At 44.5% G+C, this 18,375-nt stretch overlaps 2 protein-coding genes across 2 annotated transcripts; one reads left to right on the top strand and one right to left on the bottom strand.

Moving 5' to 3' along the window:
• Positions 1-1,179: 1,179 nt before the first annotated feature.
• LOC311134973 (glutamine amidotransferase-like class 1 domain-containing protein 1) lies at positions 1,180-5,317 on the top strand. The gene is made up of 7 exons (XM_084168762.1): positions 1,180-1,272; positions 1,637-1,713; positions 1,822-1,927; positions 2,301-2,408; positions 2,728-2,822; positions 2,959-3,052; positions 3,516-5,317. Exons 1-7 carry the CDS (start codon positions 1,224-1,226, stop codon positions 3,629-3,631), a joined length of 645 nt encoding a protein of 214 aa, XP_084024888.1. The 5' UTR covers positions 1,180-1,223; the 3' UTR covers positions 3,632-5,317.
• LOC311134972 (chitinase domain-containing protein 1-like) lies at positions 5,311-17,773 on the bottom strand. Its single transcript, XM_084168761.1, has 13 exons — positions 17,737-17,773; positions 17,279-17,425; positions 16,514-16,663; positions 15,025-15,157; positions 14,716-14,760; positions 14,071-14,177; positions 10,378-10,439; positions 9,083-9,175; positions 7,824-7,922; positions 7,525-7,674; positions 6,609-6,689; positions 6,371-6,413; positions 5,311-6,004 (listed from the first exon to the last, which is right to left on the bottom strand). Exons 1-13 carry the CDS (start codon positions 17,743-17,745, stop codon positions 5,906-5,908), a joined length of 1,218 nt encoding a protein of 405 aa, XP_084024887.1. The 5' UTR covers positions 17,746-17,773; the 3' UTR covers positions 5,311-5,905.
• Between the last annotated feature and the right edge of the window lie 602 nt (positions 17,774-18,375).

Below are 18,375 nucleotides of genomic sequence, written 5' to 3'. Positions count from 1 at the left end.
GAGTCATTGTCTTTTGAGTTTTGAAATTGAGTCTGCCTGATAAAGTGATGTTAGGATATATAAGTTAGCCGGTACGAGCTAGTGTGCCATTACGTTGTTACAGGTGTCAACCTTATGGGCATGTGGCAGCAGTGTGTAGGTGGGAGGTTCTTAGGTGTGAGAAGTGTGCAGAAGGGCATGAGACAAAGGAATGTGCAGCATTGGGGAAAGTAGTGTGTGCTATTGTAGGGGTGGCCATGGGGCTGGGGATCAGAAATGTCCGGTGCGAGAAAGGCAGGTTGAGGTTTCCAGGGTTAGAGCAGAAGTTGTCATATGCGGAGGCAGTGAAGGAAGTAGAGGAAGATGGGTCAAGGGGGAGGGATCCTGAGAGGAGTGGTGTGAGTAGTAGATCTGTACCAGTACAGAGGGATAAACCAACAAGTGATATATGTTTCAGTAAGATTGGATTTTAGCCATTTATAGCAATGGTTATCAACTGTACTGCAGGGATGGAACATAAGTCGCAGAAAATAGATGTTGTGGTGGCAGCTGCAGAGAGGTATATGGGTGTGCGAGACTTGACATCAGAAGAGTTACAGGGTGTGTTAAGTGGTGGCGTCCCATCCTTTCAGACTGTTAGCCAGAGGTAGGAATAAATAGATGTAAATAGTGGAGGATGGTAGTTATTATTATTATTATTATTATTATTATTATATATTTTTTTGTTGTATTTTTTTTTTAAAGCAAAGTGGTCCTCTGTAGCTCAGCTGGTAGAGCACGGCGCTTGTAACGCCAAGGTAGTGGGTTCGATCCCCGGGACCACACGTACACAAAAAAATGTATGCACGCATGACTGTAAGTCGCTTTGGATAAAAGCGTCTGCTAAATGGCTTATTATTATTATTATTATTATTATTATTATAAGGGAGTTGTACTCCAGTCTAGTAGGTGGCGGTAATACAACATTTATTGGCTGCCAACCGCCGTTAAACCTCATTGAAGAAGAAGAAGAAGAAGCGTTTTTGTCAAAGATATTCACATTGTTTTAAGCTCTCTTCACTTGCTACCATCCGATCTACCTAAGACTTTTATTTTGAAATTCGTTCAGTGTGAAAACGGGTGTTGTACTGTCATTGGCTAGATGAAACGGAAGTTGAACTGTGATCACTTCCTGTTTTCATATTTTTTTTGGATTAATGGTCTGTGGTGGTAGGCAACGGATTTGATTTTGATAAACCACTAAAATGTCTTCTAAACCCACTTGTCTAATTGTGGCCAGTGCAGCTGCACAAGGTAGGCGTTAACTACTGAATGCGTTTACATATTATTAACATTTCACTTTATCCACTTCTGTCGATATGAGCACCTCAAACTGGCGCTGCTGACTGTGGGTGTATGTCATGTGACGGACACAATGCGTCTTCATATTTGAACTAACTTGATAGCTACTGTACCCATATTAGTCATGTTTTACAGTATCTTTTCTGTTTCAAAAATGGCAATATTAATAATTTATAGCTGTGCTTATATCTTATCCCGGCTTGTTTGTTTGACACATAATCATTATCATATCGTACAATCATCACCATGAATGGCTTATCATGCTGCTGCTTTAGTGGCTAGCCTACTGTGTGTCAATTCTCTCTTCTCTCAACAGGAGTGTCTGCTCGGTCGTTCCATCAAGCCTTCTGTCTCTGCAGTTCGGTGTTCAACCTGCAGACGGCGACACCAGGGGTGAGACACACACGGAGACGCACACACCGAAAAAACACAGACCCACAAACAGACAAACACACACCGAAAAACACACACACGATGTTGGTGTCTTTTTGTTATTTCCAGGGGAAGCCCATAGATTTTGTCGGGGTGGATGAAACCACAGCCAGATGGGTACAAGACTTCAGCCAAAAGTCTTTTGCAACCCCAGCCAAGTTGGAGTCAATAGATGGTAAGATCCACTTATGATTACATGCGGCAGGTAGCTTAATTTTTAAGAGCGTTGTGCCAGTAACCGAAAGGTCGCTGGTTCTAATCCCCGAGCCGACTAGGTGAAAAATCTGTCGATGTGCCCTTGAGCAAGGCACTTAACCCTAATTGCTCCTGTAAGTCGCTCTGGATAAGAGCGTCTGCTAAATGACTAAACATTTTAAAAAGTATGTAGCCTTTGTATACTTCTTAGCCTCATCCAAAATGTGTTAGTTGTTAGACAGTAATTCAGCGGTCAGTTCTTTTGACTGTTAAGATCATTACAAATGGAAATAATTGGCATAATACTTTGCCGACGGTCACGTGATGATGTCATGACCGTCACTCTATTCCAGGTGCTCGGTACCAAGCTCTGCTGATTCCAGACTGTCCTGGGGCTCTCACTGACCTGGCGCACAGTGGCTCTCTGGCACGTATCCTCGCACACTTCACCTCACAGCAGAGTTAGTACCCTGTGCTCCATCCCCCTAGTCTCTAGTGTAGCTCTCTATAGGGCAGATCCCCCTAACCCAGATCAGGTCTTTATTCAATCCGCTAAAGCCCAATACAAATTTAAAAGGTAATGTTCCTGCATTCATGGTAAACGCTGCATGTGTCGGCTGAAGAGGAAATGACCTTAACGTTTCTATCACAGTCTGCAACACTTCAGCCATCCAGCTAAATCTTGGGACTCAAAACGTTTAGAAACTAATATTGTCAAACATTGTCGCGTGGTTTGTGAGACGTTGTTTTGCATGACACTACCATGTCTGTACCTACCAGAGCCGGTGTGCGCTGTGGGACAAGGTGTATCTGGTCTGTGCTGCGCCGTAGTAGAGGGACAGAGGTGGATCTTCTCTGGCTACAGTCTCACAGGGGTTAGTGTCTCTTTAAGGGGGGGAAATACCTCCACATTCCAAATCCATAGAAGCCAATGATATACCCGATTAGCTTTAAAAGATATGGCTACTCGTTTTATACAACTTCCAGTCTCCCGGTTGTGTTATTTCCCAGCCGTCTGTGTTTGAGCTGGTGAGGAGCCCAGACTTTGCCAACCTGCCTCTGATCGTGGAGGACTTTGTCAAGGACAGCGGAGGATCATACACCGGTGAGTGTGGGAGATAACTAGTATTGTTGTTCCAGGAGGTCAACATTACAGCACAGTGTTGTTGTTGTTTCAGGAGATCTACATTGCAGAGGAGTTGCTCAAATGATCAATAAGTAGGGTTGCATAATTCCGGTAACTTTCCAAAAAATCAGGGTTGGAAGAGTCCCAGAATCAGGATGGAATAAGCAATAACATCCAGAATACTACAACCAGGATTTGTGGAAAACCTGTTTTTTGGTGGGGAAAGTTAGTGGAATTTTGCGACCCTATCAGTAAATCATATTGATTGGTTTCCTGCCATGTTCAACACTCCTTCAGAATGTACAGAGATCTGATTGGTCTCAGGTCTCTACACATGAGGAAGTAGTGTTGAACACGCCAGGAACCCAATCAATAGGACTCTGATGTGGATGTTAGTGTTGTGTGTAACCTGACGTATTTCCATATCGCTGTTATTTTCCAGCTAGTCAGGAGGATGCCGTGCATGTAGTGATCGACAGACACCTGGTGACCGGACAGAACATACAGTCTACGTCAGTCGCTGTCAATAACCTCATCATGCTCTGTAATGGAAAGTAACATGTCTTCTGTTCTGCTACGTAGGAACCAAGCTAACAAGCCTTGGCCGGGATTCAATCCGATCGTGCTTTGTCGGCTATGTGCCATTTTAAAGGTAATCTGCCATTGAATCAACATATGCAGCATTTAATAATAATAATAATAATAATATGCCATTTAGCAGACGCTTTTATCCAAAGCGACTTACAGTTATGCGTGCATACATTTTTGTGTATGGGTGGTCCCGGGGATCGAACCCACTACCTTGGCGTTACAAGCGCCGTGCTCTACCAGCTGAGAATGTGCGGGAACATTGCCTTTAAAGAGCAACTGCCTTTTAAAAAGCAACAAATCCATTTGAAAACGGCCAATTTGGTATTGATATGAGTTAGAAACTGTTGTTCTAGTGTCAACATTTACTACAAAGTGTAAATAGGATAATTCTGGTCATAAAGTCAGTCATCTAAAACAGAGTTTGGAACATCCGTGCGTCACTACGGGTAAATGAAGGTTGGGGTTTTGATTTGACAATGTCCTTTTGCCCGCTAACATGGGGTGAACAGCTGCAGTGATTGCTCTCTATCCAATAGCATAGACAAGTGAGACAGACCTGCTCAGCAGCGTCGACTTTGTTTACATAAGACAACAAGTCACGCATTTCTTTACTTGAGAAATACTGCACCAAACACCTTAGATGTAAAATTACACAACTAAAACATCCTTGGCAAAAACGTCTACATTTATTACAGATTTCTTGAGTTATCTTAGATTCATTCTGGGGATTTTGAGGAAGTGAAAATTGGCTGTCGCGTCTACAGTGTCTCATGGGGGACAAACATAATTAACCAAACACGGAATCGGTCAGGAAACACACCTGCAAGACTGAAATGTGGTTTTTCTAATGAGCAACAGAAAAACACTGGCCAATCTGCGTGTTCCATGGCTCTTTAAAAGGTGCATTGCCCACAAAGCGCGATCGGATTTAAATCCCAGCCTTATTTTGACATGAACGGGATATGATCGATATCATTTAGCAGACACGGCTCATACAACACAGTAAGAAAACGGAACCTTTCAAATACAGAAGCAAAACCTTAAAGTAGACTTCCTTTACATTTAGTGCTATGAAGGACAAATATAAAGGGTCTGGGTAAAAAGGGATTTAGTAATATATTTGATCATGACGTTTGGTTGGGCCTTGAGGACATGCTGTACGTGTGACTCCTGTTTTATGTATTGTACACCAGGGTTGGGTCAATTCCATTTCAATTCAGAAAGTAAGTCAACCAAATTACAATTAGATTCCAAATTTTCCTTATAATAATATAAATAATATGCCATTTAGCAGACGCTTTTATCCAAAGCGACTTAGTCATGCGTGCATACATTTTTACGTATGGGTGGTCCCGGGGATCGAACCCACTACCCTGGCGTTACAAGCGCCATGCTCTACCAATTGAGCTACAAAGCATTGAAGAGAATTTGAATTTCAGTTCACATCCTGAATTGACTGGAATTTAAATGGAATTGACCCCAGCCCTGCAGTACAGTAGCTGTTTCTAGTACTTCTAGATCGGCCACCACATGTCAAACCTAATCAAGCAGCAACCAGTGAAGGTATTAGAAAAAGTAGCACTGTATCTATGTAGGACTTCAATTTCTATTGTCGATTACATTTTTATATTAAAAAAACAACACTGAACAATGTACCTTTTTTATTTCATGTCAAATGTCTTCTAAAGAAACATAACACATTCCTGCAGTGGGCAGCAGACTAATGTCTGATTATAACGGTCACCCTGACAAACATGCCTGGTCCTGGACTAAAAATCTATTTTCAATTGAGATTCAGGACTAGGCTTAATCTCTGTCCGGGAAACCAGACCTTAAAAATTATATTATGTATTATACTATCTTACCATTTCATATCAGTATTTCCATTTAAAAACATGAACACCTTCTGTGTGCCACATCCCATAATAACCCTGTTATAAGCCCCAGTTGAAAGCTGCTTTGATGGATGATTAACTAACTCTTGCCAAGTTGGCAGCTTCAAGTTCCTTAGTTCAGTCACATTTACTCTATATACACAACTTGGCCTCCGTCTCCTACAATCAACCGATGATCACCCTGGTCTTCATGAGGTAAGAGACGTCGTTCATTCCAGGTAGTCAAAGAAATAACAGTGTAATCCTCATGCTAGTTGGTGCTCAGCAAATATTACCATGGACTGTACATTTGCAGATATTTTAGCGGTTGATTAATTTGCTAAAGAAAGGAGCTTGAGTGTCTTTCTCATAGAAGATCGTAGAAATAGTCCAATCCCTGACCCAGTTCCCACATGGAGATTCCTGTACCCAACTCAGTGGCTAAAGAGATTCGTTGATGGAGAGACTAGAGAAGAGAGGGAGAGATGCAGAGAAGAAGGCAATACATGATAAGGATCTGTGTTTCTGGAGAAGAGGGCAATACGTGATAAGGATCTGTGTTTCTGGAGAAGAGGGCAATACGTGATAAGGATCTGTGTTTCTGGAGAAGAGGGCAATACGTGATAAGGATCTGTGTTTCTGGAGAAGAGGGCAATACATGATAAGGATCTGTGTTTCTGGAAAATGTTTGATCATTAATCAACTTAACTTAAACCTGGTGTGCCATGATACTCTATACGTGTGTATTTATTTGGTTATTTTGAGAATCATCTGCAGATGTATATGGTGTCTGATGTATTCTGTACATCAAATGGAGGTCAAAAGGTCATACCTTCAGCGTTGGGTAATAGACCACATGCTTGACTCCATTGCTCCTAGAATGTGGAACATAAAATCAAGTGAGTTATTGTGGTGTGATGATACTGGCAAGATATCAGACAAGACAAGCCCCATTTCTTCACAAAAACTGTAAATAAAAGGAGACCTGAATGGAAACTGCACTTCATATAATCTGGGAATGATGGTTCTTTGAGTTGTCATAATATGAAGCTGAAGTAGACTAACTGTACCTCTTGTAACTGAAGTAGTGCTCCTCAGCCTGGTCATCCCATAGTAGTCTGGGCTTCAGCTCCTTCAGGAGCTCTATGAACCTTTACAGGGAAGAGAAGAAAGGAAGGGGGATAAGGTCTGGGAAAGGAGTATAAATCTAAACTATTTGCCTGTTGAATATTATATGGAGTAACTCGTGTGTTATTGCTGGGTAATACGTAGTTTAGGCTTCAGCTCCTTCAAGAGCTCAATGAACCTTTACAGGAAATACCAGAGAGAGAGAGAGATAGGGGTGAAGGGGGGCTGGAGGTGACCGAAAGAGAGAGAGATAGGGGTGAAGGGGGGCTGGAGGAGACAGAGAGAGAGAGAGATAGGGGTGAAGGGGGGCTGGAGGTGACAGAAAGAGAGAGAGATAGGGGTAAAGGGGGGCTGGAGGTGACAGAAAGAGAGAGAGGGGGCTGGAGGTGACAGAAAGAGAGAGAGAGGGGGCTGGAGGTGACAGAGAGAGAGAGAGAGAGAGGGGTGAAGGGGGGCTGGAGGTGACAGAAAGAGAGAGAGAGAGGGGGCTGGAGGTGACAGAGAGAGAGAGAGATAGGGGTGAAGGGGGGCTGGAGGTGACAGAAAGAGAGAGAGGGGGCTGGAGGTGACAGAGAGAGAGAGAGATAGGGGTGAAGGGGGGCTGGAGGTGACAGAAAGAGAGAGAGAGAGAGAGGGGGGTGAAGGGGGGCTGGAGGTGACAAAGAGAGAGAGATAGGGGTGAAGGGGGGCTGGAGGTGACAAAGAGAGAGAGAGGGGTGAAGGGGACTGGAGGTGACAGAAAGAGAGAGGCCATTTCTGTCCCATAAAATAACCTGGCAGTTTCTGTACCGTCTTCTGTATAGATTACTGCTACTAGAGAACGACTACCAGTATTAAGTATTATTAGGAGTATCCTACCTGCCCCCCAGCAGTGGTTCAGCTCCGTGGGTGGAGAAGTCCTGTCCATACAGGTTCAGTCCCAGCAGTATCTTGTGTCTCCATTGGGTGTTGGGGGACAACTCTAGAACACATTCTCTGACCCAGGGTAGAGGGGAGCTGGGGCCCGGTCTAGGAGGTAGCAGAGAACCTGACTTACTGATATACTAACAACATAGGAGTGGCCTATAACATCTGTCAAATGTTCAGTGATGGTCATTTTACGAATATAATATTTTTAATGAAAGGATATGATTGTTTCAGTGAGAAGGAAATCTTACCGTTCAGAGGAGAAGTCGTAGGTCATTAGACTGAATCCGTCCACTACGGGAGCTAACTGCTCAAACTCCTCTCTCCCGAACATCCCCGGCTGGCCTGAACTGATCACAACAGAAATATGAACCTCCTCCCTGCCGTTATTACATGGATCAGTTAGATCAAAGACATGGTACGAATGGTATTGCAGGGATTTTCCTGCCATTGAAATCCTTGGGCGGGCAGCCTAAGCATTCTTCCGGGATGCTTAAGTCAAAACATTGTAATGTATTTTCGGGATGGAAAAACACTTTCAGTGTAAATTAAAAACGACTAAAACCAGATATAAAGTATGTAGGAAAGATAACGGGGAATTTAAGATGAGTTAAAGTCATACCCGTTGATGACCTGTTAAACTGCCACTATCAAATGTTCTGGTTAAAGTTTGATGCCAGACCGGATTCAAGGACACACTGATAATGATAATGATAATAATGATAATGATAATGTATCTGTGACTCTGTGATTCTGGAGCAGCTAATGTCATCTTCCTACAAGCCTCTCTCACTGGTGTGATTCTGGAGCAGCTGATTTCATCTTCGGTACCATTAGCCCAGGGTCACTACGCCTTGTTTAGAGTTCCTACAGGATTTAGTTACATTGTTGACAGAACAGTTGTTCCTGATAGTGGTTCTAAAGTCCTTCTCTAGGCCTGTTCCACATTCTTCTACGCTCCAACGCTGGAGGTTGTCTCCCTGTTCCTGATAGTGGTTATAAAGTCCTTCTCTAGGCCTGTTACACATTCTTCTACGCTCCAACGCTGGAGGTTGTCTCCCTGTTGCAACGGATTGATTTTTGATTTACTTTATCAATGACTGCTCACCTTTTTCCCTTAACAGACCTATAGATTTTTTAATAATATAATCTTTGAGAACTAACAATCACCCAAATAAAAGCTAGACATTCAAGGAGAATTGAAAATGACAAAAACAATGAATTTAACAGTATTGATTGTATTATGTTTGAGGAAAAGAACACAGCTTTAGCCATGGCATAATGCATAGAATTGCAGGAAATTAGCTTTAAATCTGCAACGTTTTCTCCCAGCTCCATGGAGACATCTGTAGAATTGCAGGAAATTGTATTAAAAATACAAAATACATGTATCTACACCGCCAAGGTCTCTAAAATGTTCTACAAAATTCAGCCGGGCTGTGTTTTAATGATCTGCTAAAATAGTAAATCAATCATGTTGTGATATTTCTGTGACGTCTGTATCACCTACCTTGGTGTGACGGCTGGCGGAATGACCAGTACACAGTCCAGTTTCTTCTCCTTAAGAGCCTCACAGATGTGTGTCACCATGTGGACCAGCTCCCTGAATGGAATAGTGTTTACAGTAAATACAAACTACGGTTCAAAATGTGTCTTCAGAGGGGTTCTTACCATGGCTAAGACAAGTTCAGAGGGATTCTTACCATGGCTAAGACAGGTTCAGAGGGGTTCTTACCATGGCTAAGACAGGTTCAGAGGGGTTCTTACCATGGCTAAGACAGGTTCAGAGGGGTTCTTACCATGGCTAAGACAGGTTCAGAGGGGTTCTTACCATGGCTAAGACAGGTTCAGAGGGGTTCTTACCATGGCTAAGACAAGTTCAGAGGGGTTCTTACCATGGCTAAGACAGGTTCAGAGGGGTTCTTACCATGGCTAAGACAGGTTCAGAGGGGTTCTTACCATGGCTAAGACGGGTTCAGAGGGGTTCTTACCATGGCTAAGACGGGTTCAGAGGGGTTCTTACCATGGCTAAGACAAGTTCAGAGGGATTCTTACCATGGCTAAGACAGGTTCAGAGGGATTCTTACCATGGCTAAGACAGGTTCAGAGGGGTTCTTACCATGGCTAAGACAGGTTCAGAGGGATTCTTACCATGGCTAAGACAGGTTCAGAGGGGTTCTTACCATGGCTAAGACAGGTTCAGAGGGGTTCTTACCATGGCTAAGACAGGTTCAGAGGGGTTCTTACCATGGCTAAGACGGGTTCAGAGGGGTTCTTACCATGGCTAAGACAAGTTCAGAGGGGTTCTTACCATGGCTAAGACAGGTTCAGAGGGATTCTTACCATGGCTAAGACAGGTTCAGAGGGGTTCTTACCATGGCTAAGACAGGTTCAGAGGGATTCTTACCATGGCTAAGACAGGTTCAGAGGGATTCTTACCATGGCTAAGACAGGTTCAGAGGGATTCTTACCATGGCTAAGACAAGTTCAGAGGGATTCTTACCATGGCTAAGACAGGTTCAGAGGGGTTCTTACCATGGCTAAGACAGGTTCAGAGGGGTTCTTACCATGGCTAAGACAGGTTCAGAGGGGTTCTTACCATGGCTAAGACGGGTTCAGAGGGGTTCTTACCATGGCTAAGACGGGTTCAGAGGGGTTCTTACCATGGCTAAGACGGGTTCAGAGGGGTTCTTACCATGGCTAAGACGGGTTCAGAGGGGTTCTTACCATGGCTAAGACAAGTTCAGAGGGGTTCTTAACATGGCTAAGACAGGTAATGGTATCACGTCGTACTGGGTTACTCACTGTCTCTTGTTCCCTCCTAACTGACTCCACAGCTCCAGTGTATAGCCGTCAAAGCCTTCTGTCTGCAAAGGCAGAACACAATGAGCATTTCCATTTTACATGTTAGTCGTTTAGGAAACACTCCTATGAAATAAACAGCGGAAGTCAACGTCTGCAACAAACAGTCACTTTGGGGCATCCTACTGTATATGATCATATTTACCGTTAGAAAAACACACAACACATTCAGCTTTTTGGCGGTTGGTAAATTGTTTTCAATCTCACTTGCCAACTGATGTTATATAAATGTACTATACTGCATTACTATTAGTATTATATCGTGAAATCAACTCCTTAAGTTTTTTTTGTATTGTTTTTTTTATTTTACCTTTATTTAACTAGGCAAGTCAGTTAAGAACAAATTCTTATTTACAATGACGGCCTACACCGGCCAAACCCGGACGACGCTGGGCCAATTGTGCGCCGCCCTATAGGACTCCCAATCACGGCCGGTTGTGATACAGCCTGGAATCAGACCAGGGGGTCTGTAGTGACGCCTCAAGCACTGAGATGCAGTGCCTTAGACCGCTGAGATGCAGTGCCTTAGACCGCTGAGATGCAGTGCCTTAGACCGCTGCTCCACTCGGTCTGTAGTGACGCCTCAAGCACTGAGATGCAGTGCCTTAGACCGCTGAGATGCAGTGCCTTAGACCGCTGCTCCACTCGGTCTGTAGTGACGCCTCTAGCACTGAGATGCAGAGCCTTAGACCGCTGCTCCACTCGGTCTGTAGTGACGCCTCTAGCACTGAGATGCAGTGCCTTAGACCACTGAGATGCAGTGCCTCAGACCGCTGAGATGCAGTGCCTCAGACCGCTGAGATGCAGTGCCTTAGACCGCTGAGATGCAGTGCCTTAGACCGCTGAGATGCAGTGCCTTAGACCGCTGAGATGCAGTGCCTCAGACCGCTGAGATGCAGTGCCTTAGACCGCTGAGATGCAGTGCCTCAGACCGCTGAGATGCAGTGCCTTAGACCGCTGAGATGCAGTGCCTCAGACCGCTGAGATGCAGTGCCTCAGACCGCTGAGATGCAGTGCCTCAGACCGCTGCGCCACTCGGGAGCCCAGGACCGGACCGCTGCGCCACTCGGGAGCCCACATGGACAGACCTGGTACCCCAGAGACCAGGGTTTGAGCCCCGTCTCCTCCTTTCCCATTTTGTCTCCCTCCAAGCTGTTTCTTTTCTGTTTAATTTTTTATTTCACCTTTATTTACCCAGGTAAGCCAGTTGAGAACAAGTTCTCATTTACAACTGCGACCTGGCCAAGATAAAGCAAAGCAGTGCGATAAAAACAACAACACAGAGTTACATATGGGGTAACACAAAACATAAAGTCAAAAATATCACAGAAAATATATATACAGTGTGTGCAAATGTAGCAAGTTATGGAGGTAAGGCAATAAATAGGCCATAATGCAAAATAATTACAATTAGTATTAACACTGGAGTGATAGATGTGCAAGAGATGATGTGCAAATAGAGATACTGGGGTGCAAAAGAGCAAAATAAATAACAATATGGGGATGAGGTAGTTGGGTGGGCTAATTTCAGATGGGCTGTGTACAGGTGCAGTGATCGGTAAGGTGCTCTGACAACTGATGCTTAAAGTTAGTGAGGGAGATAAGTGTCTCCAGCTTCAGAGATTTTTGCAGTTCGTTCCAGTCATTGGCAGCAGAGAACTGGAAGGAATGGCGGCCAAAGGAGGTGTTGGCTTTGGGGATGACCAGTGAGATATACCCGCTGGAGCGCAGACTACGGGTGGGTGTTGCTATGGTGACCAGTGAGCTAAGATAAAGCGGAGATTTGCCTAGCAGTGATTTATAGATGACCTGGAGCCAGTGGGTTTGGCAACAAATATGTATTGAGGACCAGCCAACAAGAGCGTACAGGTCACAGTGGTGGGTAGTGTATGGGGCTTTGGTGACAAAACGGATGGCACTGTGATAGACTACATACAATTTGCTGAGTAGGGTGTTGGAGGCTATTTTGTAAATGACATCGCCGAAGTCAAGGATCGGTAGGATAGTCAGTTTTACGAGGGCATGTTTGGCAGCATGAGTGAAGGAGGCTTTGTTGCGAAATAGGAAGCCGATTCTAGATTGAACTTTGGATTGGATATGCTTATTGTGAGTCTGGAAGGAGAGTTTACAGTCTAACCAGACACCTAGGTATTTGTAGTTGTCCACATACTCTAGGTCAGACCCGCCGAGAGTAGTGATTCTAGTCGGGTGGGCGGGTGCCAGCAGCGTTTGATTGAAGAGCATGCATTTAGTTTTACTAGTGTTTAAGAGCAGTTGGAGGCTACTGAAGGAGTGTTGTATGGCGATGAAGCTCGTTTGGAGGTTTGTTAACACAGTGTCCAATGAAGGGCCAGATGTATACAAAATGGTGTCGTCTGCATAGAGGTGGATCTGAGAGTCACCAGCAGCAAGAGCGACATCATTGATATACACAGAGAATAGAGTCGGCCCAAGAATTGAACCCTGTGGCACCCCCAGAGACTGCCAGAGGTCCAGATAACAGGCCCTCCGATTTGACACATTGAACTCTATCTGAGAAGTAGTTGGTGAACCAGGTGAGGCAGTCATTTGAGAAACCAAGGCTATTTAGTCTGCCAATAACATTTATATTTACATTTTACATTTACTCTTATCCAGAGCGACTTACAGTTAGTGAGTGCATACATCATTTTTTATATTTTTGTATTTTTTTTTTTTTATATATTTTTTTCATACTGGCCCCCCGTGGGAGTCAAACCCACATCCCTGCCGGCCATTCCCTCCCCTACCCTGGACGACGCTGGGCCAATTGTGCGCCGCCCCATGGGTCTCCCGGTCGCGGCCGGCTACGACAGAGCCTGGATTCGAACCAGGATCTCTAGTGGCACAGCTAGCACTGCCTTAGACCACTGCGCCTCTCGGGAGGTCAATAAGAATGCTGTGGTTGACAGAGTCGAAAGCCTTGGCCAGGTCAATGAAAACGGCTGCACAGTACTGTCTATTATCGATCGCGGTTATAATATCGTTTAGGACCTTGAGCGTGGCTGAGGTGCACCCATGACCAGCTCGGAAACCGGATTGCATAGCGGAGAAGGTACGGTGGGATTCGAAATGGTCGGTGATCTGTTTGTTAACTTGGCTTTCAAAAACTTTCGAAAGGCAGCACAGGATGGATACATGTCTGTAACAGTTTGGATCTAGAGTGTCACCCCCTTTGAAGAGGGGGATGACAGCGGCAGCTTTCCAATCTCTGGGGATCTCAGACGTTACGAAAGAGAGGTTGCGACAATTTCGGCAGCTAATTTTAGAAAGAAAGGGTCCAGATTGTCTAGCCCAGCTGATTTGTAGGGGTCCAGATTTTTCAGCTCTTTCAGAACATCAGCTGTCTGAATTTGTGTGAAGGAGAAGCGGGGGGGGGGCATGGGCAAGTTGCAGCGGAGGGTGCAGAGCTGGTGGCCGGGGTAGTGGTAGCCAGGTGGAAAGCATGGCCAGCCGTAGCAAAATGCTTGTTGAAATTCTCGATTATTGTAGATTTATCGGTGGTGACAGTGTTTCCTAGCCTCAGTGCAGTGGGCAGCTGGGAGGAGGTGCTCTTATTCACCATGGACTTTACAGTGTCCCAAAATGTCTGAATAAAGCAAAAATGCCCCTCCTTACCTTAGCTACGTCCACCATCTCAGTCCCCAGCTCCTCGATCTCATCCTCACTGCCAAGAACACTCATGTAGTCCTGGTACGACCAGCCGTCAAATAACAGGCGAGGAACTGAGCGGAAGAGAAGAGAAGAACAGGATCATGTGCCATGTGTTTGGGAATCATGTGAAATACAGCAAGATTCTATCCCGTATTTTAAGCCTCGTCCAGAAATGAGAATTACACCAAAAATGAAAGCAGTTGTCTGAGTACAGTGCTGGACCATCTGACATAAAAAGACAAGGGGACAGTTTGATGAAAAATATTGAAATAAACGTTCAAATCCAGACATGTCACATGATTACCAAACACCGGGCCCTATTTTAGGACTAGAGAGCAGGAGAGTTTGACCAGAAGGAGAGTTTGACCAGAAGGAGAGTTTGACCAGAAGGAGAGTTTGACCAGAAGGAGAGTTTGACCAGAAGGAGAGTTTGATCAGAAGGAGAGTTTGACCAGAAGGAGAGTTTGACCAGAAGGAGAGTTTGACCAGAAGGAGAGTTTGACCAGAAGGAGAGTGATCATTGGAGCTGCAGGTGACTGAATGATACCGTAGTGAGGTCATCTGGGAATATACTTAAAGTAAAAAAAGCTGAGTTTAACATACACTTACGCATTTTGATTTTTTTGTTTGCCTTCCGCACAGCTTTTACCCAACCTACAAAAGAAGGAGAGAGTTTTTATCTTTGAAAGACACAACTTTCTATATTTTCTCTATATTTCACATCTACTCCCTTAGTAAATGTACATATTTCTTAGGCATCACAACTTTTGTCTGACAACATCACAACTCTGGCTGACAACTTCACAACATTGTCTGACAACATCACAACGTTTGGCTGACATTACTCCTGCTAGTCTATGGCAGACCTGGGTCATGGTCATGAAGACCGGTGATATGGAAGCTCTCTGGTCCCCTTACCTGGGTCATGGTCATGAAGACCGGTGATATGGAAGCTCTCTGGTCCTCTCCGTCTCAGCTGTAGCCACACTGGAGACACAGAGCTCAGCTTGGAACCAAACACCTTGGCAACATCGTAACCATGGGAGTTCCACTGGAGGATGGGAAAAGAAAGCGAAGAGAGAGAAAGTGAGAGAGAGAAAGTGAGAGAGAGAAAGTGAGAGGTTATATGAAGAATTGATTCAGAAAGTATTCAAGGAGCCTATTGATGAGATATAGCTTTTACACAACAGTAGTAACATAATAGTTCCACTATTAAAACACACAGACATTAAAACAGTAAAAGCAGGGTGATCAGAATCAACCAGATAGACACATCGGTACCTGCAGATAGGCTGGGTACCAGTCTGTACTGAGTTATCATGCTTCTCCTTGCCATGCTAAACATGGAGTACAATGAGTACACCAGGTTCTGGATTAAAGGCTAATCTGCAGGCAAAAATTGACAACATTTCTGTAGAGGACTGTCGTAGTAAATATATAATGTTATAGCTTGGTCTGACTAAAATCTTGTGCATGACCCATTTTGTGTTGGGCCTTTGTATTCAATACAATGCACAAAAGAGTCCTATCTTGTCAGCCTTATCAGCAGGTGGCTAAGGACAACACCCACGCCATAGGTCTCTCAGTTCTTCCAACTCACGAGTTCTTGCTCTGAGGACACACACACACACACACACACACATACACACACACACCCACACATACACACACACACACATCATCATTGTTAAACACACACACGCACACACACACACACACACATCATCATTGTTAAACACACACACGCACACACACACACACAAAAATCCCCTTCTCTTAGGCTGAACATCTGAAGACAGAGAACCCGACTCAGAGCCAATGCAACAGTGACAGTAGCCTGGAGGTGACCTCGCCCAACTCATCAGGACCAATCAGAAGATCAGAACTACTAGATTCAACCTACTTCATTTTATTGTATAAAATGTCAGCACACAATGTTTAGGGGCTCTCTCTCAGATATCTCCCTACGAGATTGACGAACGGGTCCGTGCACGCTATTTACAGATATCTTTACCTCTGAATAAACTGCCTTATATTATACAATTATCCACCTTGTCCGAAAGTCTCTACTTGGTCTCCGTTCTCCAGTAAACTTGTGATCATCAACAGGACCAAGTTTAACTGTTGTTCAAAGGTGATCGCAGCGTTCAGTCTGGTTAAACCTGGCAACAAACCAACACACCAACCTGCTTTTACAGACTTAAACAGCGCCTGACAATAGACTAAAATAGGTGTCGGTACTCATTATTGTGTGCCGGTACTGTTTATATTTAGGGTCGAGGAACTATGCAATACTTTTAAGCCAATCGTTTTTATAAGAGGTGCAGGAAGTCAAGCAGTATAACTTTTGTGTTGCCGGATCTCAGCTCCCATGAGAGCTCATGCCCAAATCAAGCACTGCACTTACAGGAGTTATATATCCCAGCACGGGCCCTTGGAACGTGTGTTTAGTCACAGCCCGTTGGCAGTATCTCCTCTCCTCCTTTACGATGTCCTTCCACTGAGGGTCAGCAACAACAAGGCCTCGCTCCAGCACCGACTGCTCCGCCTGGGACGTCTGATATAACAACAATAATACACAAAACACAAGATAAAACGATCTGCGTGTGTAGTTGTAAAAACCAGACCAACTGTAGTCTCCAGGGTTGGGGTCCATTCGAATTTGAAGGCTGTCAATTCAGGAAGTAAACTGAAATTCCAATTCAAAATCATTGGAAAAAAGGGCATCTATTTTCAATGGTTTCCTCAATAACCTGAAAAAGGCAGAAAATGTATTTCTAAAAGTTGTTCAATTTCTTGGATTTTAACTTCAAAATCACCTTCCTGAATTGACCCCCAACCCTGGTAGTCTTGGAGGAATACACAGCAACAGTGGGAACTGGGATGAGACTAGCTGAACAAACAGTGACAATTTATATCATTCATTCATTGTGGTCTATGTCCCTTCTACAATACTGGTCATTTACTGAAATCAGAACTGGGTAGAGGGGGAATACAAAGTCCACACTTTCCCCACACACATGGGCTGAGCCCTAGCTAAGGACATTTAACTCCAGTGTCCATAATATGCGTAGCTAATTGAGGCCATTACATACACTGGTTCCAGGATGGAAAAGAGTGATTCCACCACTCATCCTCATCATAAAATCACCACTATCCTCCTCTTCCTCACCTCTGGCTCTTGTGTTTTGGAGTCCTTCTTCTTGGCATCAGTCCTGGACAGCGTAGCACTAACATCGCTGACCAACAGCGCAGACAGGATGGTGTGTAGCACAAGGATGAACATCGCTTCTGCTCTCATCTTCTCCTCTGAGTCAAGCTACACAGAGACAGGGAATGATACCAATTGCTGCTACTGCAGTTGGCTGCACCAACACGAAATGAAAAACGGATTTCTAGCTAACTTATCCAATCAGATAATTACAAGTTCTAGCTAGTGTGATACAGGAAACTGTGTCGGAAGCATTTGTGAGTTCCGGCCAAAATCACGCTGCCTGGCTAGAGTTACGATGTTATTGTTATCGAGTCAGCTAGACACCCAAAGATGCATGGTGCCCACTGCCAATTCAACATTTTTATATGAATTATAACCAGTGAGAAATCACGAATATACTAGCAATCTCACTCAACTCTACCCATGCAGTTAGTTGCAGGTCCTTGTGTCTTGTGTGAACCATAGAGAATGATAGAGAACTCTAGTGGCCAAAAGGCGATGTCAACAGGTATTCTCATGGGCAGCGCCATTCTTCTTCTTCTGACGCTTTTATGGCGGACAACAACCCGAAAAGGTGTATTGCCGCCACCAACTGGAGGGGTTGAAACCAAAACGAGGTCAAAAAAGAAAATCCATAGGTGACATGGAAACTAACTTAATCCACCCAAATAAATATAGTACATTAACAAAACTCCCACTTCTTCCTTCTTTCAAATCTCCATATCTCCATTCTCAGACTCTAGGGCCTGAGACGCTGGTACGGCTTGTGACAATATTACATGTAACTCCTTCGCAGAGAAATCTTTCAGCCCCAGGAACCGCTCCGCCGCTTCCACAATGATTTATATCTTCCTGGACCTGCAGCCTGCAGTGAAGGCCTATCCACCACCATGGACTCTTCAGGAGCACCATTCAAACCCTCAACCCTTTTAACAGCTGCTGCATATGAAATGCTCTGGACAGCCCTGACTTTGGCCACCTCACTCTCTTTCACCCTTGTGGGGCATTCAACAGACGTGGCTTCATGGTTCCCAACACAATGGCAACATGTCACG

The sequence above is a fragment of the Coregonus lavaretus genome (genome assembly GCF_964263955.1).
Source record: "Coregonus lavaretus genome assembly, chromosome: 9".
NCBI classification, from domain to species: Eukaryota; Metazoa; Chordata; class Actinopteri; order Salmoniformes; family Salmonidae; genus Coregonus; species Coregonus lavaretus.
Note: the sequence above shows the minus strand (reverse complement) of the source record. Positions and strands in the feature narration are given on the sequence as shown.